Source organism: Arvicola amphibius, chromosome 4 (assembly GCF_903992535.2).
Source record: "Arvicola amphibius chromosome 4, mArvAmp1.2, whole genome shotgun sequence".
NCBI lineage: Eukaryota > Metazoa > Chordata > Mammalia > Rodentia > Cricetidae > Arvicola > Arvicola amphibius.
This window is the reverse complement of record NC_052050.1, coordinates 16,272,696-16,293,838: the sequence shown is the minus strand read 5'-3', so window position 1 is coordinate 16,293,838 and position 21,143 is coordinate 16,272,696. Positions and strand designations below refer to the sequence as shown.

Genomic DNA, 21,143 nt, shown 5'->3' with positions numbered 1-21,143 from the left:
TGTAGCATGCGGAGGTCAGAGGACAGTCACCTTCCACGTTTAAGACAGGATACCTTTTTATGTTGTTTGCTATTGTATATGCCAGGCTGGGTAGCCTTGGAAACTCAACCGACTCTACTGCCTATCTTGATGTAGGAGCGGGAGGACCACAGAAGTGCCAGGGCCCCCTCTCAGCCTAGGATGAGTTCTAGACCCTAGCTAGGTTGGCCGTTTTTTGAGACAATGCTTCACAGTCTAGCCCAGGTGGCCTGAAACTATGTAGTCCAGGTTGATCTTGAACTCTAAGCAATCCTCCTGCCTCAGCTTCCCAGATGCTTGAATTATAGCTATGTACCACCACAGTTGGCTTCACAGGGTCTTTAAGCCATGGAGAACTGGGACAGAAGTCAGTGTAGGACAATTTCCAGTTTTGATTGTGCTCTCTGCCAAGAATCTAAGCCAGGTAGTGGTCACAGACATGGCAGATATGACCAGTTAACATACAGGGAACAGCCCTGACTAGAACAGACTTGAATGAGACTCTGCTAGTGTGTTGCACTTGCTGGCTTCTTGCCCCCCCCCCCCCCCCGCAAGCACTCTCCTCAGCAGGGAATATGGCAGAAAGTAGTTTTTATTTTTCCATCAAATGAACCTCACGAGACTGCAACTGTGAGCATGTCTTTGTTTTCCCAGCAGGTGGCACATGGCGATGCTTGATGAGGGGACAACAGAGGACTAATGGTGCCCCTCATGTTTACACACAGTGGGTCCTGTGCTGGCTGGCAACTTGATAGAGCCATGTCACACTCTTGATGTGGGGTATGCGCCAGAGAAGACTTCTCGCGGACATGGGCTTAAGCCAGCCCGCGACTACACTGGATATTTGGGATCCCATTATAACCCCCAGCCTTTCTCTGGGTGAGCTTTTAAGCACAAAAAACATGCCCTAGGTTGACACACTTCAGTTAACAAGAACAGCTAGCCAGAAGCAGAACTACAGAAGCCAACAAAAAGGTTAGTACCTTTAGAGACTTTCCCAGAACTATGGACTTTGTTTTTGTTTTCATTTGTGGCAGGTGGTGGCATTCCATCATGGAGTCAGTTGTGCTAAGACCTGGGGCCCTGTTACAAGGGTGTTGGTTTGTACTCTGCCAACTGAGCAGTACCAAAACGTCCTCTGACTGGGGGAGGAGGGATCCAATTCTGTTCCAGAAGCATCCGTGATTAGGCTGTTCATTTAGGGAGACACAGCTTAGCTATACTTGGCAGATTCTCATAGTCCACAAAGGTGACAAGATTTGTAAGGAGGGGAGCTATCTAGAGAAGGCAGCCCCAACATGGCTAGGTGTGTATAGGAGCCCCAAGACATGTGGTACCAAGACGGTAAGCCCTAGGGGGCGGTTGCGTGGAGCAAGGGGCTTCCTTCCCTTGGCAGACTGTAAGGGCTGTGTGGCAGTGAAACCTCCCCAGGGGCCTGCAGGTGCTCCTTTCCGGGGCCCCACAATCAGTGGGCTATAGTAAGCCAAGAATCTGAGCTGCCAGAACTTGGAAGGGCCAAGGAGCAGAGCCTTATTACAGAGATAGGGAAAGATTACCCACAGCAGGAGCCAATGAAAAGTCACATTTGTTATTTCCAAAAAGCTCCACAGTGGAGTGTTCAGGAAACAATAAAACGTATTACAGTTTTACAGTGTTTTGATCACTTGTGATAGGAGGGGGGTGAGTCTTTGTGCTGTCTCAGCCCTGCCCCAAGTGACTCTTCCAAAGCTGTTTGGGAAATCAGGTATGCACTGTCTTCCAAAATTCAGACTCTTGAGTCCAGTGCTCTGCGTTGCCATCTGACCCGTTGCATAATACTAAGTAACTGGATTGATTGTCTTCGCGAAATTTCCGTTTTGTTCTGTGCTACCGGCCAGCACCCCAGCTGGTGGGAATGATGTAGGTCTTCTGGGACATCCAGTGGGCTGTTTTTGTCTCAGGTCTCTGGATGCTCGCGGGGTAGGGGGGAATTAACTAAAGTGTTACACACACACTTTGTGCTGTGGACACTGACACAGGAGTCACACACATGAAGAAACAAGATGATTAAGAATAGTTTGCGCTGCTCACAGGCAACGGGAGCCCTCCCCTCCCCCAGTCTCTGCGAGGGTGGCGGAGTTCTGGGCTCCTCCTCTTCCCCACCAGACCAGGGGAGAGGGTCCTCTTAGGAAAGAAAAGTTTAGCGGCTAAAAACAGGCAGAAGAGGCAGGACGGAGCGGGTGCTGGCGACCCAGGTCTGGCCACCTGAGTCAGTCGCGCGCCCCAGTCCTTGGTTGGCCAGGCCACGCAGCAGTCCAGATCTCGCCACGCGGTGAAGTTCTGCGGAAAGTTTTTGCAGTCGCTTTGCAGCCCGCGCCAGCAGGAGAGGCTGTGACGCAGCGTCTGGGGCTCCAGGCCCGGGCAGAAAAGAGAGGGAAGACGAGGCGGAAGGAATTAAAAGCAGAGTGGAGGAAGATAAAGAGCGCACGTTGGGGATGGTCCTTCTGGACCACGCTGATCCTCCTCTCCTGCTCATTCCCCCCCTCCGAATCCCTCCAGACGCGCGCTCCCCTACGGCCGGGTCCGGAGCCCCCGCGCCCCCGCACCTCCTCCTTCTCCTCCCACGCTGCCCGCTTCCCTTCCCCTCTGCCCCTCAAACCCTCCTCCCGGGTTCGGCGCTCCTCCCTCCGCCCTCCCTCTGCGGGGCCTGCCTCCTCCCTCCTCCTCTCCGGGAGGCATCACTTCGTCCCGACCCGGAGGAGGACGCGAGCCCCTCGCCGGCGATCATCAGAGCCCAGCATCAGGGCTGCCATCGCGCGCCACCGGGCCGTGCGCCCTCGGTTCTCGCGTCCTCCGAGTGCCGCAGGGATGGGGCCCATCCGACCTGCCCTCTCTCTCTGGCCTCGTCACCTGCTGCGCTGCTTCTTGCTTCTCGGGACACTGCATCTCGGCCACCCTGGGGACGCCGCCATCGCCCCCGCCGCCCTCCCGGGTAAGGCGCTGCCAACTTGGCCAACTTCGGGGGCCAACCCAAGGGAGAGCGGGGCCTCTTAACTTTTCCTTCTCTCTCTCTCTCTCTCTCTCTGCTCTTCCTGACTCCCTTATTTTCTGGAGAAAAGTTGTGTGCGTGCGTGTGTGTGTGTGTGTGTGTGTGTGTGTGTGTGTGTGTGCTGTGTGTGTGTGACTGGGTTTTTAAAAATCGTCTCCGCTTTTCTGGAAGCGAAGGAGATGGGAGGAGGAGCGCGCCTGGAGGTGGGGGAGGACCTGAGTGGAACCAGATGTGGCAGGCGGCGGGGGAGGGGATACTGGGCATTGCGGCCTGGGAGGGAGAGGGAGGGAGATGGAGGACTGGCGACTCGCGTCCGGGCCACCCGGACCCCGGTGTCCGCCCCAGTGCTGGTCCGGGTATGATGGGATGCAGCCGGAAAGCCAGAGGCGCATTGTTTCACACTCTGTACGTGAGGGGTCAGCCTCCTGGGCAGCGTCTGGCAGGGTCTTTACATTTTCTTTCTTGGTCTTCAAGGACGGCTTGTGGTGTGAGACTCCTGCACCCAGTGAGACAGTTTTGTGTCCGTGTGCGGCCGTGTGTGCGCGCCTGTGTGTGTGTGTGTGTCCGTGCTCTCACTTGGTGTGAGCAATTCTGGCCAAACTGGCACATCTCCAGAGCTGCAAAAGAGTTTCTAAAGATGCAAAAATCACAACCCTCAGAAACCAATCACACAAGCTCCGCATACTATACCCTTCTCTTTTCCGCGCTCTCTTTCTTCTTCTTTTCTCAAGAAGTAACTGAAGAGTGAGGTCAAACAGGTCCCTCTTGAGAAGAAGCTGAACATAGGTGGCATTCAGAAAATCCCCGAGAGAATTTTCAGAAGTAAAAGAAAAAATGTACTGGGTGCTGCCTCCACATCCCCTTTTATTTAATTTGGGCTGGGGTGAGTGGAAAGGGTTGGGACAGCATCTGCACTTTGGGCTAGGACCCGGGACCCCCGGAGAGTCTGAGGCCTTCACCGTGGCGTGGCCTGGTGTGCTGTGGGCATCTGCTAAGGGGAAAAGAAGGGTCCAGGTGAGCCACAGTCACATAGAAGACCTGCCTCCCATCCAGCCTGGACCTGGAGCCTGGGCAGACAGGAAGGAAGCAGGCATGTGCGGCCTGTCTCTCACCTCTGGGTCTTCTCTGCTGTAAAGAGTACAGGACCGCAGGATCTGAGGGAGGAGGGAAAGGGTGGCCATTCCAAGAGCCCTAGACTGGATTTTAAAGCCAGGCCCTGGGAAAGAGCTGGGCCAGAGAATGCTGACTCGGTCTTTTCCCCCCAGGGAGCTTTTGACAGGGGGGTGGAGGTGCCTGATGAGGGGCCCAGTCAGGGAGAAAAAGGAGGCCTACAGGGTCCCTGTGATTCCTGGTCTCTGCTTCTTCTGTCCCTTCCTGCTCTCTCAGGCTGTGTCCTACACACAAAATACCCATAGCCTGGGCTGTTGCCTTCTCTGGATTACCCACCTCAGCCTGGCCTGGGCTAGGGCAGCTGGGGATGAGGAGCTGCCACCAAAGCACCTGAGCAGGAGGGTGACATCACACAGCTTCCCTGTCAGTGCACACAACACGTCCAGCCAAATCCTGGAAGTGGGTAGGATTAGGGCAGGAGCATTCAACTTCCATGGGTCCCTTGTCTGGAAAGCTGGTGCAGGGCCTGTGGGCTCATCTCTACTTCCTCAGGGATCCCATAAAGCATGCTCCCGCTGCAGTGCTGGTCCACTCTCCGTGGACACAGCACCAAGCCGAGTGCGTTAGAAGAGTTGAGATGCGTCCTTAGAGAAAGTGAAATCCGTCAGGAGAATGACAGCAGTTGAGTGTGGGGTGAAGGCTGCTCAGTGAGTGCCCTTTCTCAGCCTAGAGACCCCGTTTACTGCCTAGCGTCCAGTTTCTCATTTAATGCTGAGGTAAGTGTCGTTGGACCCATTTTGTAGAGTAGAAAATGGAGTCGTAAGAGGAGTCTGGTGGTTTATTTTGGGCACATCTAGTAAGTGAGAGGCTGGGCCCGGGGATGCTTGCTGAGTAGAAACAGGAGGCTGTGGTCCAAGGGGGAGCAGGGATGCTCAGAGAGAGCAGGCCAGGAAGGGGCGGGTGCGACTGAGTATCATGTGGAGGCTTCCTAGTTCCTGAAGGAGAACTGGCCTGGTGCCTGAACGGCCCCGATGAAGACCCCACTTGCAGGCTGGCCGTAGGACTCCAAGTGCTGAAGGTTTCTTAGAACAAGATGAGCTCTGCATTGGAGCGGGGGATCTGCTGTCCAGGTGGAGCCATCAGGAGGCCTTGGGAAGTCCTACTGTGGCGAAGGACTTCTGTCGAAAGGGCACTCAGAGGAAATGGCTTTCCATCGGAGAGGTATTGGGTGCTTGTCATTGCCAACAGAGTCACTAGACAAACCTCTGCATGTCCAGCCAGAGCCCCACTGAGACCGTCCTTCCCCATGAAGCTCTGCCTTCCTGGCTTTAGCAAGCTGCCAAGGCCCCTGTGCTCTGCGCTGGGTTTCTGTTGGAGCCTGAGTTCACCTGGGCAAGGTGTGTGAAATGGGTAGGAAGCCTGGGTTTGCCAGGTCCAGTGCTCACAAGTTGGCATGACTGCGGGATAGGATGGAGAAGCCTTGAACTTCTCAGGTTCTCCATTTGAATCCATCACCAGTGTGAACATCGGGGAGGGGCGAAGTGACCACAATAAACGCGGTTGTTTCTATGGTGGTGGCTGCTCAGAGCTCCTAACCCTGGGAAGACCTTACCCTGGGAGCCAGAGTGAAAGCTGGTCAGTGATTTGTCAAGACCTTACCCCTAGAAAGTGGGAAATGGAGCCGGACGCAGGTGAGGCAAGAGCGAGCGCCTAGACCTCGCAGTACCGGACTGAAGCAGAAGCGCTGCAGAAGGCAGGAAAATTGCCCTGGAGCACTAATCTCAGAGTACCGCCGTACCAGTGTTAGCTAGCTTGTCACTATGACTCAGTGCCTTCATCTAAACAACTTAGGGAAGAGCGGTTTATTTTGGCTCTCAGCTGCTAAAACTTCAGCCCGAAGTCAGCTGATTCCATTGCCCTCAAGCCTGTTTGAGTCGGAAACCTAACAAAGGGTCGCAGCCGCAGAGGAAGGCTGCTCTGCTTATGCCAGCCAGAAAGATGGCGAGGCACCAAGGACAAGCAAGGTACACCCTTCAAAGGCAGTAGGTCCCAGTGACCTACTTCCTCCTACCGGGCTCTAGTTCCTAGTCGCCCGATAATACCCTTACGTTATGACCCCATCATTAGATAGAGGGGTCCATCCATCCATTAGGTAAAGCCCTTATGATCCAATCAAAAGACTCCCTCCGAACATTGCCCTGGAGACCGGGCTGTCGTATCCAAACAGAACACCCACCCGTGTGTCCTCTTGAGAGGGACAGTGAAGAAAAGAGTGGGTGGACAGCCCTATGTTGTCAGGTGGTCCTCACACATCTCCATGGGCCACGAAGGCAGAGACTAAGTTCCCTCTCCCTGTCCTTGGGGTCCCTGAGATGTTCCTCCCCAAGGAGGTATTGATAAAAAGTGCCAAATGCCTAAAGGTGCTTCAGCCAAGCACCTCAGCTCCTCGAAGTCAGGATTTCACATGTTCATTTGTTCATTTCTTTCATTCATTCATTATTTCATTCATTCATTCATTCATTCATTCATTCATGTATGTTTCCCGAGCCTGTTTGGTGATGAGATCTAAAGATGACTAAAGCCTATTCTTCCTTTGAGTCTAACCACCCCCGTCCTGCATGGCTCATGGGGTCTCCCCTGGACTTGGGGGGTGGGGGCTTGGATATCACTGGCAGGAAATGTGTCTTCCTGTTTACACCTTTGTGAGATGAGGAGGGCCCCTTTCCCATGACAGAGCCCTATAAATCTGGGTGGGGTTGGGGGGCCACTGGAGTTGTGACATAGCTTTTGGAAGTCACCCTGAGTTCTGCAGATTCTAAGATTCTAGTTACTCCTCGATAGGCTACAAGGGGCTGCATGGTGATATCTGTGGTCCAGGAAAGACTGGGGACAGTCAGCTCCAACGCCCTAGCAAGTAGACTGGGCTGCGTTCTTCGGCCAGCTCCTCGTGGCTCCAGCTGGAGCACTCATGGTTGGTTTCTTTCTGCACCTAGTCTTCAGGACCACTCTGTCCTCTCCTGGGGCCCTTGGCTTTGCACCTTCAAAATACAAACTCTCGAAGCTGGAAAGATGGCTCAGTGGTTAAGCGCGCTCTTCCAGAGGACCGGGTTTTGATTCCTAGCACCCATAAGGCAATTCACAGCTGTCTGTCGCTCCAGTCCCAGGAGATCCGACACCTTCTGGCCTCTGAGGGCACCAGGCACACACATGGTGCACAGACATATATTCAAGACAAAACACTTGTACCCACAACAATTAAATCTAATTAAAAATAAAAAAGACAAGTCCTCCACTGGCTTGACCCACCATGCTTCCTGACATCCCCTGTCCCCTTCAGCTCTTCTGGCATCTGTGAAACCGCAACCGCTTTCCAGCCCCGAGCCTCCCTGTCACCTTCCCAGCATGCTCTGCTTCATCCTCTGTGAGTCCCCCTCACCTCCAGGCCTTTGCCCACTGAACCTTCTGCCAAGCAGGTCCTTCCCGAGTTCCCCTGAGCTTTCTCATAAGACTCAATAAATCCTGAGAATTCCCAGGAGGGGAGACAACCCCAGACATCCCCAACAATGTAAACCTAAGAATAGCGGACGGCACCTCTTGCGCTTCTTGGGAAGCGCCCCGAAGAGCTGTAGCGGGTTGTCCATGATGGGCTGAGAGTTGTGTTAGTTTCTTCCTTGCTGTGGTAAAATACCCGGCATAGACAAAGAGGAAGAGAAAAATTACTTTGGTCCCCAGTTTCTGGGACCAGTCTGTGGTCACTTGGTCTGAGTTGCTTTGAGCCTGAGGCAGGGTCAAAAATCATGGTGGAGGGACGTGGCAGAGAGCTACCAGCCTCGTGGTGGCTGGAAAAGCAGAAAGAGGAACAGGCCAGGGAGCAACTTTTAACCTCTCTCCACCCCCACGCCCCACTGCCTTTAGTGAGGCTCTACTTCCCGTGTGCTGGGTTCAGCAACCATGCATCCATTGATGAGGTTTGAGACCTCAGAATCCAGTCAACTCCCCAGAAGCCTATCAATTTGGCAAACAAGACTTTATGTGACACAGGAGCCTTCAGGGACATTTCAGGTTCAAGCCACACTATTCCCTACAGGAAAAACTCTAAGCCAGATTTTGGTGTCCACAAGGCATTTAGAAGGATAATTGGTGGGGTATTGTCTGAGCAGTACTGACTGAGCAGGGGTGTAGGTGTCCAGCCTGTCCCCTTTCCCTCTCAGTCCTCTGGAACTGTTAGTGGCACAGAATCCTTGAGGCCAGAATTCATGGACCAGCTGTGTGACCCCAGGCTCTGGTTCTTCTGTCAGGTGAGAACAAGAACACGCCACCTTGAGTGGGTGCAGGGGAGTCACACGTAAGTCAGATTATAGATGCCTGAGGTACATGTCCGGTATGCTATCAGGCACTAAGCTACTGTGGTTTTATTGCTAATAGAAAACCCATGAATATCAAGGGACTCAAATATGATAAAATTTGGTCCTCGGCGCCCTCAGTCCTGGGCTGGAGAGATGGCTCAGCACAGTTGAACATGCTCACTGCTCTCACGCCCAGGTGTGGTTCCCAGCGCCCATGTCCAGCGGCTCACTACCATCTGTAGCTCCAGTTTCTAGGGCATCCAGTGCCCTCTTCTGGCCTCCGTGGGCACCAGGCACACATGTGATCATCCTGCCCCCTCCTCCCAGCACTGGGTTGCAGGTGCGGCCATCACTCCACATCCAGATGGTGTGCTTGGCGCCCAACCTCAGGTCCTGGTGTCCCTGCAAGCCTGTATGCATCTGAAAGTCACCTGTAAATATAAAATATAAAAAGTAACCAGGCGGTAGTGGCGCACGCCTTTAGTCCCAGCACTCAGGAGGCAGAGGCAGGCGGATCTCTGTGAGTTTGAGGCAAGCCTGGTCTACAAGAGCTAGTTCCAGGACAGGTTCCAAAGCTACAGAGAAACCTTGTCTCGACAAAACCAAAAAAAAAGTAAATATAATTACCAAATTGGAGATGGGGAATCCCACCCTTGGTGGCCCTGTGTCCCTCAGGTCCTTATTTGCCACACTTTCCTCCCTGTGATTTCACTTTCTTACTTAGCCCTCATTGTGGGTGCCTGGAGGACTTTTTTGTCCCTGGAGTGGGCAGTGCTAAACCCAAGGCTGTCCCAGACTGCCCCTAAAAGCCAATGTGCTTGCTTTCCTCAGAGCCTGTGCTGGTGGCTTTCTGCAGGTCTGTCTCTGTGGCTTGCTTACATCTGAGCGTAAGTGCCTGAGGCTGGACGGTCACCTTCAGCCAGAAGCTTCCTCTGAATCTTGCGGCTGCCACCTTCCCCAGCCCTGGGGTGGCTGCTTCCTCCCTTGCTAGCCTAGAAGCAACTCTCTCTCAGCAGCATGTTTTGAAGGAAGAGAGCATTCTGGGAGTCTGTCTGAGGGCTTACATATACTAAACACATACTTGTCCCTCAAAGCTGTATCCCACTTTTTAATTCCCGCACGGTGGGGCGGGTTCAATGCCTGAGACACGGTGGTGTTTAGTAGATATTTATTGAGTTGGAAGAAATTAAAGCAAGCGCACAAAGTGTCCCCAAAGACAATAAGGACTAGTTGGATGATGTCATTGTCATGAAGCGCATACGGCATTGGGTTAAGATAAATGGTAGAAGTCTAATGGAAGAGGCTAATCTCCAGAAGGAAAAGTTTTGAGCTCTTGTAAAAACGCAATGTGAGACTCACTGGGCACAAACTTTGATAGGAAATGAAACCCTTACTTTTAAATGTTGGGAAACTACGGATTTTACAACTAGAACATGCTGGGGGTGGGGGGGGGACATTCAGTGGTGGAGAACATGGTTAGCATGTGAGAAGAGAGGACCAGGGTTCAGCTCCCAGCTCTACACCTCCCACCAAAAAGAAAGAAAAAGAAAGAAAAGGGAAATTTAATTTCAACTTGGAGCTAAACACTCCTGAAGGAATTCAGATGATGTACTGTTGTGTAGAAGGTTCAAAGATGACGAGAAATTAAATTAATTTTCGGAGGGGGAGGGATGGCTCAGTGGTTAAAAGCATGTACTGACTGCTTTTGCAGAGGACCCAGAAGAAAAGCTATTGAGCAAGACACGCAACAAGAATCTCTGGCCTGCACACATGTGTATCCATACACACACATATGTGCACACACAAACATGTGCATGCCCCAAACCAAGGGTCAGATGTTCACCAGTTTTATTTTATGTGACATTTATAAAGTGCATTTCATTAAAAGGAACAAACAAAGCAGGCCGCTCTGAGATCTCTGGCAGGAACACTCTGCTGACAGCTAAGACACCCTCTGAAATGCATAGGAAAATGCAGACAAATGAATTCGAGAGTAAACATACAAAACAGTTGGCTCCGTGTGAATGAATGAGCCCCAGCTTCATGCAGCAGCTTGCGGGAGGGTCCTAAGGACATAAGGTTGTGTGGGAAAATGTTTCAACATGTTCTTTTCTCAAGACAACATGTTCTTCCTCAAGTCATGGGAAATACAACATTTCATATCTAAATACTTAGCCGCTCGTCAACTGCAAAGGCCTTGTCTTAGTTCGGGTGAGTATTAGCTGTGACGAGACACCGTAACCAAAGCAACCTAGAGAGGGAAGGGTTCGTTTGGCTCACACTTCCACGGCAGTGTTCATCACCAGAGGAAGCCACGGCAGGAGCCTGCAGGCAGGAGCTGATGCAGAGGCCAAGGAGAAGTGCTACTTACTGACTGCTACCCATGGCTTGTCCAGCCTGTTTTTTTTTTTTTTTTTTTTTTAATAGAACTGAGACCACCAGCTCAGGGATGGCACTACCCACAATGAACTGGGCCGTCCTGATCAGTCACTAATTAGGAAAATGCCCCAAAGCAGTGGTTCTCAACCTTCCTAATGCTGTGACCCCTTAATACAGTTCCTCATGTTGTGGTGACTCTGTGGTGGTTTGAGAGAAAATGGAAGTGACTTCGTTGGCATAGGTATGGCCTTGTTGAAGGAAGTGTGTCACTGTGGAGGTGGGCTCTGAGAGCTCATATATGTTCAAGCCACACTGGTGTCTCAGTCCACTTCCTGTTGCCTGAGAGATATAGAACTCTCAGCTACCTCTCTAGCACCATGTCTGCCTGCACATCGCATGCCCGACCCTGATGATAACGGACTGAACCTCTGAAACTGTAAGCTGCCACCTCACTTAAATGTTTTCTTTATGAGAGTTACCGTGGTCATGGTGTCTCTTCACAGCAGCAGAAGCCCCAACTAAGACAGCCCCCCGTCCATGACATTATTTTGTTGCTATGTCATTCCTGTAATTTTGTCACTGGTGTGAATCGTAATGTAGATATCAGACATGCAGGATATCCGATATGCGAGGCCCAAAGGTTAAGAATTGCTGCCCTAAAAGCTTGCCTGCCGCTGTATCTTACGGAGACGTTTCCCCAGCTGAGGTTCCTTTCTCTCGGGTGACTTCAGCTTGTGCCTGGTGAACAGAAGATTACCCGGTACAGACATAGCCATATGCAACCATGATATCTTCACACCTGAGAAATGATATACGGTGGGCTTTTTTCTAGATATGATATGTAGTGGGGTTTTTCCTAGTATGTAGTCCATGTTTGGATTTTCCAGTTGTCCCATTAATGTGTGTGTGTTGGTTTTTGTTGGTTTTTGTCTTTTCAGACAGGATCTTCCTAAGTTGCCTTGGCTGGTCTGGAACTCACAAAGATCTGCCTGCCTCTGCCTCAGCTTCCTGAGATTTAAGGTGCATGTCACCACACCCAACTTTTATTTGCTTCTTTGTTTTGAGATCCCATCTCACTGCGTAGCCTGGCAGGCTTCAAAGTCTCCGTCCTGCCTCTGCCTTCTGAGCATTCAGATTACGGGCAGTTGTCACCATACCCAGCTCCCAGTAATTTTTTTCTCTTTTCCTTCTTCCCCCTCCTCCTTCTTTCGAGTCAGGGTCTTGACACATGGCTCTGCTTGTCTTGAATTCACCGTGCAGTCTAAGGTGGCCTTGAGATCATAGCGATCCTCTGCATCCCTGTAACATGCTGTTTTGTTTGAGACTAGCTCCCATGTAGCCTAGGCTGGCCTCAAACTCTGTAACTGAAGATATCCTTTAATTTATCCTCCTGCCTTTACCTCCCCAGTGCTTGGATCACAGGCACCACCAGTTTCTGCAATGCTGGGGATGATCCAGGCCTTGTATCAGACAGGTGCTCCACCGACTGAATCATGTCCCTGGGCCTCACTGATGTGTTTTTTTCTTATAAAAGAAAACATTTAATTGGCTGTTTTACAGTTCAGAGGTTCAGCCTGTTATCATCATGGTGGGTCATGGCAGTGTACAGGGAGAAATGGTACTGGCAAGGCAGCTGAAAGTTCTACATCTTGCCTCATTAGTGGTTTTAAAGGCTGCTTTAAATTTAGATGTCATGTTTCTGCATTTTCCTTCGCTCTGACATCGTTGCTTGGCTGTTCCGTTTGTCTTGTCGTGCTGCGCTTCTGAGTTCTAGGTCAGCTGTCTTGTAAATGTTGCATCTGCATCCCTTACCCATTGCTGGATTTGTCTTCAACATTTTTGTGGGGAAGGCTGCATGGATGTGGGTCCTCCCACTGTGTCACATTGGTGCCAGTTTGTCCCTCTCCCCATGTTTGTGTGTGTGTGTGTGTGTGTGTGTGTGTGTGTGATGCTGATTGATAGAGAATCTCCTTTGGTATCTATCAGACCCCAGGTGCTCCACTCCTCACCCAGGTGCTCCACTCCCCCAGGTGCTCCACTCCCCCAGGTACTCCACTCCCCCAGGTACTCCACTCCCCCAGGTGCTCCACTCCCCCAGGTGCTCCACTCCCCCAGGTACTCCACTCCCCCAGGTACTCCACTCCCCCAGGTAATCCACTCACCAGGTACCTTTTCTTTTGTGTAGTTTGTAGATAACCTAAGGAATTTAAACTACATTTGTTTTTTGTTTTTTAAAAAAGCAAAATGCTGATCGCTGCACTATTCATAAAAGCCCAAAGTAGGTGGGCCGTGGTACACACCTTTAATCCCAGCACTCAGGAAGCAAAGGCAGGCCAATCTCTGAGTTCGAGGCCAGCCTGGTCTATAGTGTGAGTTCTAGGACAGCCAGGACTGCACAGAGAAACCCTGTCTCAAAAACAAACAAACAAAGCCCAAACTGAATATTAGCCCCAAGTGAAAACTCCCGAAAGGGCTCTCCACAGGAGACTGGTGTTTTCTTGCGGTCTGTACTGTAATGCACAGTAGCGAACGAGCAGCCTACAGCTTGCTACAGTGGTGTGGAAGAAGGCTCCCCAGGGTGCTGACCCAGAAGCATACACGCGACCCCTTCTGTCGCAAACACGGAAAAGGACTCAGAACTAATTTGTGCTGTCTGTAGTCACAAGAGCAGGGAAGGAAAAGAAAGAGGGTCTCTCCTCCAATAAAACTTAGATGAGCGATGAATAAGAGCTCTCTGTGACACACGTGGCTACGAGCTCATAACCTGACGGATGGCTTCTAGTACTGCTGAGGCTCCTACGAGCTGAGCAGGTAGGACTGAAAGATGCAGACAGTCCACACACACACACACGCACAAACCAGCCAACAAACACGGACCACACGGAATGTCTGGCGAGCCTATGGAGAATTGTTAAAGTCATTAGCAATCACAAAACACAAGCAAAGGCCGAGCCGGGGTGTGGTGTTGCGGGGCTGTTACACAGAGAAACCCTGTCTCAAAAAACAAAAACAAAACAAATAACAAAAGAGAAGGCTGAGACTAGCTTGGAAGAGTACCTGCCTCGCATGCACAAAGACCTGCGTCTTGTCCCTGGTACCGCCTAAACTGGGCATGGTGGGGCACTCTTGTAATCCCAGTACTTGGGAGGTGAAGGCAGGAGATTCAGATGTTCAAGGTCATCTTTGCTGCCTTGTGAGTCTGGAGCTAGTCTGGGGTACGGGAGACCCTGTCTTGGAACAAAAACAGAAGCCTAAGCAGGATACTGTCTGTGTGTCTCCAGGTCGTTTCAAGAAAGACTGACCCAATAATGTGACTGTGGGGTACTTATCAACTGTGGGGTGTGAGATAAGCTCATTGTAAGTCACTTACTGTTGTTGACGTCATAGTTTAGCCACACCATATGTAAAGCACTGGCTGTTTCCTATGATGGTTGTCCTATAGAGCTGTGGTTCACTGTTGTCTAGTGCGAGACAGAGAGACGTAGCACACACTGCCCACCAAGGAAAACGCGGAAAGTCAAATTCAAAGCTAATGACTTTAACAATTCTCCATAGGCTCGCCAGACATTCCGTGTGGTCCGTATTTGTTGGCTGGTTTGGACTGTATAAAAAGTTGAAACAAATCTTAAGATGGGGATCACAAGCCTCACATGCATGTACGATTAAGAAATTATATTCACTAAATCAGGTGTGGTACACACACCTTTAATCCCAGCACTTCAAGTGAAAGGCAGTGGCAGAGGCAGGCTGCTCTATGTGAGTTTGAAGATAGCCTGGTCTACGTGGTCAGTTTCAGTCCAGCCAGGGCTACATAGTGAGGCCCTATCCAAAACAAATAAAAATAAAAATAAAAAAGAAAGATTTTATGAGTTAAAGCCATAACTAAGGAAAAAGTAAGTGATATATGGTGTATCATACAGGAAGGCATTATGTATATTATGTACATATGTGTATATGTAGGCATGACAGACAGCCATGCCATATAAACATATGGAGTTCAGAGAACAGCTTACCAGGGAGCCCTCCTCCTTCTACCATGTGGGTTCTGAAGATCGAACTTAGGTTGGTGGCCTTGCCTTTACCTGCTGAACCATCTCTCAAGCCTGAATTTAGTATAAAATGGTTTGGCTTCTCCCCACCCCCAATATTTTAAAAGGCAATACTTTCAGTGCAGAATTAAATATGGAAACAAGATTCTAGAACATGGGTTTTTTGTTTGTTTGTTTGTTTGTTTGTTTGTTTGTTGAGACAGGGTAGCTTTGGAGCCTGTCCTGGAACTCGCTCTGTAGACCAGGCTGGTCTTGAACTCACAAAGATCTGCCTGTCTCTGCCTCCCGAGTGCTGAGATTAAAGGCGTGCGCTACCACCACCTGGCTAGAACATGTTGTTTATTTTCTTATGTTATATCTGTACGTATGTATAATCATACTTGGGTGTGTAGAGAAGATAAGATAGAAACACGTCACCCACATTTAGCAGTTTCTCGTACACTAACCTGAATTACATGTTATTTAGAAAACATGATAACTGTGGGAGGCTTTTTCTTAAACACAACTACATTTTAGGTCAGAGGGTGGCAACTCTCATTCTGCCAACTGTTCAGTCAAAAGATTCCAGCAACCCTTCCTTTGTGCCCCAAATTCCTTTGTGTAACTGGTCCAGACCAGCAGAGCATGACTCCACACAGCTCCTGGACTATGCCCCTCATCATGTTAAATGTTTTTGTTTTATCATTTTATGTGTATGAGTGTACATACGCACACCATGTACATGCTTGCTGTCTGTAGAGATCAGAAGAGGGTGTTGGATTTCCTGGGGCAGGAGTTAAAGACAGTTATGAGCCACCATGTAGGTGCTGGGAATCAAACACTTGATTCTCTTCTGGAAGAGCAGCCAGTGTTTTGCGTTTTTTAGATTTTGTTTGAGATAGGATCTCTGCGTATCCCTGACTGTCCTGCAAGTCACTAAGTAGATCAGGCTGGCCTGGAACTCGCAGAACTCCTCCTGTCTCTGCCTGCGGAGTGCTGGGACAGCCAGTGCTCTTATCTGCAGAGCCATCTCTCCAGCCCTCACAGAGATCTGCCTGCCTTTGCCTCCCGAGTGCTGGGATTAAAGGTGTGAGCCACCACTGTCTGGCTTGGTTTCACATTTCTAATTCTTGGAGTATGGCACAAACACAGACATGTGAGCACAGTGTGTTCACTTTGATTAATTTTCCATAGAGCACAACCCACAGAGCCGACCCTCGGGTTCAGAAAATATCATCCCAGTATTTCCAGGGCGTAGAAGCCTCTCCACAGGCTCGGTGGTGTAAGTCTTTAATCCCTATGAACTGTTGTTCTTCTTCTCTATCATGGTATCTGTCTGGCCCTGGGCGGCACACGATTCTCATGTCTCTGCTTTTCTTGTGGCTAACTTGAGCTTATGATTTTTCCCATTTGGGGTTCATTTAAATGTTTATATTAATAATTTATCCACTTTTATTCTATGTGCATTGATGCCCTGCATGTTTGCAAGTCTGTGTGAGGGCATCAGAAGCCCTAGAACTGGAGTTACAGACAGTTGTCAGCTGCGAAGTGGGCGCTGGACTTGAACCCGGGTCCTCTGGAAGAGCAACCAGTGCTCCCAACTGCTAACCTATGTCTCCAGCCCCCATTTAAAATTTTTATTTGGTTTGCTTGTATTGATACAGGTCTCACTGTGTAGCCCTGGCTGGCCTGGAACTCTTTATGTAGGTCAAACTGACGTTGAATTCACAGACGTCTGCCTGTGAGGACTCTTGAGTGCTGGAATTAAAGGCGTGTGCTACCATGTCCATTTTACATTTTTTATCTGGGAAGCATATATTTTCTTCACCTTTTCCCCTATGCCATTGCCCACCCCCTCCACTTTTGGGTCCAGGTTCTGACTATATAGCTCAAGGTGGCCCCAGACTCACAATCCTCCTGCCTCTGCCTTTTAAGTGCTAGGATTGCAGGTCTGTCTTTTACACTCACTTTGACCGTATTTGCTACAGTTTGTAGAAGACACCTTGATCTTAAATTTGGTTCCCTCTCTAGGCCTTCAGCAGCACAGTTTAACGTCTGCAGGACTGCAGTTAACCAACTATAAACAAAACTGCAAAACGACAAGAAGAAAACCATACATATCACATGGTCTATATCCCAGGAGCACCGAGAACACGGCCCAGTGGGTCAAGAACTTGCTGAATAAGCATGAGATCTAATATGTGACTCCCCAGCACCCGTGTGAATGCTGGACAGGTGTGGTGGCCCACCTGCAGTCCCAGCCCTCAGAAGGCATGGGACCCCAAAGCAAGCAGGCTGGTCAGATTAGCTCAGTGAGTGCCAAGTCCACACGAGAGACCCTCCTCCACATAGACGGTGGAGATTGCTGCAGAAAGACATCGACTTCTGGTCTACACATTCGAGTTTATGCACATACACACATGCACACCCATCCACACATGTGCGTGAATACCCAAACACACATGCACACCACACGGATAAAAAAATACTTAAAAATTACTTTTATTTGTTATTAATGGGGATGGTGCTGATGGCACGGCACACACATAGAGGTCAGAGGACAGCTTTGTGGAGTTGGGTTCTTCCACCTTGACGTGGGCTTCACAGACCGACCTCAGGGCATCAGGCTTCTGCAGCAAGCGCCTTTACACGCTGAGCCATCTCACCAGTGCAAGACCATACTTTTATGATATAAGAAATTATACCCCCCCCAAAAAAAGAAATTATACCTATTCATAGTAAACAGCTCAAACAATGAAGAATGCTCCATGCGCCGGGCGGTGGTGGCGCACGCCTTTAATCCCAGCACTCGGGAGGCAGGGGCAGGTGGATCTTTGTGAGTTCGAGGCCAGCCTGGTCTACAAGAGCTAGTTCCAGGACAGGCTCCAAAGCTACAGAGAAACCCTGTTTCGAAAAGCCAAAAAAAAACAAAAAACAAAAAAACGCTCCGTGCACTCTCTGGAGCGTGCCTAGCTTGAGGAGGTTTGAAGTCTTGCGTACACCACATAATGAGACGTCTTGAGGGTGGGACAAAGTCTCAGCACAGTCCGTTTATGTTTTGTATATGTCTAACCGGAAGACAGTATTTTTTTTTAATCTTCTGAAACTGGAGTCCCAGATGGTTGTGAGCTGCCATGTGGGTGCTGGGAGTTGAACCCGGGTCCTCTAGAAGAACAGTCAGTGCTCTTAACCTCTAAGCCATCTCTCCAGCCCAAAGTCAATATTTCCAATGCAGTTTTTTGTTTGTTTGTTTTGTTTTGCTTTTGTTTATTTGGAGTTTTGTAATAGGATCGCATCTGTAGCCCAGGCTGGCCTCAAATTCCTGGCATTCCTTCTGACTTAGTCTCTTAAGTGTGAGGATTACGGGACTTGAGCCTGTGTTTGGAGAGTGACCGCGTGACACCTCACATGGGATCACATGTGGAACTTTCCGCTGTGGTATCCTGTCAGCGTTCAGAAACTGGCACCGGAGAGGTGGCTCGTTGTCTGAGAGCTCTTGCTATTGCAGAGGATCTGGGTTGAGTCCTCACACCCACGTGGTGGCTCACACCATCCATAACTCCCATTTCAGGGGATCTCATGCACTCTTCTGACCTCTTTGGCCACCAGGAACATACGTGCTGCTCTGTCATACATGTAGAAAAGAACCACTCACACACAAAATAAATAAATCTCTTTTTTTTAAAAAAAGAAGCTTTCAAATTCTGGAGCATTTCAGGTGGTGCCCAAAGGCAGTGTCCCCAAGCAGGAGTTCCAGGCAGCTATGATCTGCACGATGTGGAACTGGGGATTGAACTTGCGTCCTCTGCACGAGCAGTGTGGCAGCTGCCCCATGGTGGCACACACCTTTAATCCAGCACTCGGGAAGCAGAGGCAGGAGGATCTCTGTGAGTTTGAGGTCAACCTGGTCTACAGAGTGAGTTCCAGGACAGTCCTCAAAACTACACAGCTACACAGAGAAACCCTGTGTGGAAAACTGCTGAGCTCTCTCTGCTGTCCCAAAGATCTATTTCTAAACAGCTTGTGATACAGAGGGTTCGGGACCTGTCCACACAGAACACAGAGATGTCAACACTAAGGAATGGCTCATCTCTGCAACTGTCTACTGGGGAGACAGATGTCCCCAGAGATCTGCCAGTAATCCTGTAGATCCCCCCGTCACCTGTGAGAGAAACTGGACATGCTGGCTTATACCAAACCCAGCATTAGGAGGCCAGCCTGGTCCATAGAGTGAGTTCCAGACCAGCCTGGGCTACAGAATGAAACCCTGTCTCAACAAAACAAAAAATTCCTGAAGAGGCAGAGGTCGCATTTCTCAGTTTAACTCACAGATAAGAAAACAGAGCGTATCCCTCCAGTCATTAGGATGTAAATAGCCAGGAGAACCTGGACTCCAAGGCTGGAACTGCCTTGTATTGCCGCGAGTCCCCATGAAGGTCCCCTGCTTACTCCTCCCGTCCCTGGGTCTGCTCTGCCTAGGGGTGTAGGCGGCGCCCCATCTCCTTCCACAGGCTCTCTTCCAGCTGTGCTTGCTCCCTGGGACTTCATTTTCCCCTACAGCTGCCTTCAGAGTTCTCTCTGCAGAGCGAGGATGTGGCAGAGAGGGAAAGCATGCCGTGGTCCCTGACCCTTCCAGAAGCCTCCTTTCCCTGACACACTCTCCTCCTTGCACGCCTTTCCAGAGAGACCTGAGAGAGTCTAGCAGTTCAAAGAAAGCCAGTGATGGGTTCTCGGGCCCCAGTGCGCCTGGGAATTCTGGGAGAGGGCTCTGCATCTGGACCGTGGGTTTATTTTTCTTTTAATTCTTCTGAAGAGTAAACACTCTAATCTGTAGTTATTTCCTCTTATCCTTTCTTCTTATCCCAGCTACATCTACAAAGCCTGTTTCCCAGGCCCCGTGTGGTAGGAATGCAAACAGATCCTGTTGTCTGAATGTTGAGGCACAGTAGTGGCTGCCCCTCGAGTGGTGCCTGGGTACGGGAAGGCATTGTTGGCACTCCTTCCATATGGGACAAGGGTTGGTACCCTCTCCAAATCAAGGCTCACAGTCCCAGGCAGTTGGCTCAGGGTCCAAGGACCTAATCAGGGATTTGAACTTGCGGAGTCTAAATTCCAGAGTGACCCTTCTGTGCCCTCTCTAACAGGGCCTTCCAGGGAAAGGTGGGGAAATGTCTCCTAGCCTTGCCCTCATAGAAACTGACAAGTGGTTAGGTATAGCAATAGTTTTAAGGAAGATTTTTTTTCTTTTTAAAATTGGGGGGGGGGGTCTTTCTAGGTAGCCCAGGCTGGCCCCAGAAACATACACCCATCCTCTACCCCAGCCTTTCTAGTGCTGGTGTAATGGGTGTGCACCGCTAACACCCAGGTGTCGAGAGGATTCTTAACATTCACGGGCGAGGAAAGAGTCTAAACTCCCTGGATGTAGAGCCACGCTGTGCTTTTCAAACCAAGCAAATCTTCCTTGAAGTTGGGTCAGGAGCTTGACAGTAAGGAGCGTGAAAAGCTCATTATAGGAGTTGTCATGTTTTCTTAGTCATTTTGTGCAGACTTTGAGACACGAATCACGAAAGGAATGCAGTGTGTCACCGAGAACGCAGAACCCCTCCTCTCCACTTCTGTCTCCCTCTCTCCCTCTCTCCCTCTCTCTCTCTCTCTTTCCCTCCCTTCCTCCCTCTCTCTCTCTCTTTCTCTCCCTCTCTCCCCCTCTCCCCCTCTCTCCCACACCCCCTGTCTCTCTCTCCCTCCCTCCCTCCCTCCCTCCCTCCCTCTCTCTCTCTCTCTCTCTCTCTAAGACAGGCAAATAGAAATTTGAAACAAGCATGGGTTTTGTTGGTTTGTTTTCTGAGGATGCAGTATCTCCCCGTGAGCATGAGTTAGGTTAGCACCCTGGATCCTCTGGAGCTGGAGTTACAGGTGGCTGTGAGTCTCCCAGCATGGATGCTGGGAACTAAATGGTCTCTCGGGTCTCTCGTAAGAGCAGGGGGCACTCTTAACCACTGAGCCATCTCTCCAGTCCTCCGAGGTCTTTTGTTGTTTTTTAATTAAAAATTTAAAGACGTATTTTTATTTTCCACGTCCGTTTTTCAAATAGCACCTGAAATCCAGGGTAGAGTTTCACAGCAGTCTGCACAGAGGTCCTTATTGTCTGATAGGCACCCGAGGGCCTCCATTTCCCAAATGCTGGGGTCACAGGGGTGGTACAGCACGAGTGGCCTGTGGTGGTTATTAATATTC

General features: G+C 50.2%; 1 protein-coding gene across 5 annotated transcripts in view; it reads left to right on the top strand.

The window, feature by feature from the left end:
• The first annotated feature begins 2,757 nt into the window (after positions 1-2,757).
• The window catches only part of Mrc2 (mannose receptor C type 2), a 58,407-nt gene continuing 40,021 nt past the window's right edge, over positions 2,758-21,143 (top strand). For all 5 annotated transcript variants that reach the window (XM_038326319.1, XM_038326318.1, XM_038326317.1 and 2 more), the window contains exon 1: positions 2,758-2,989. In XM_038326319.1, coding sequence (XP_038182247.1) covers positions 2,866-2,989 — 124 coding nt within the window. In that variant the 5' untranslated portion in view covers positions 2,758-2,865. The remainder of the gene's footprint in view (positions 2,990-21,143) is intronic.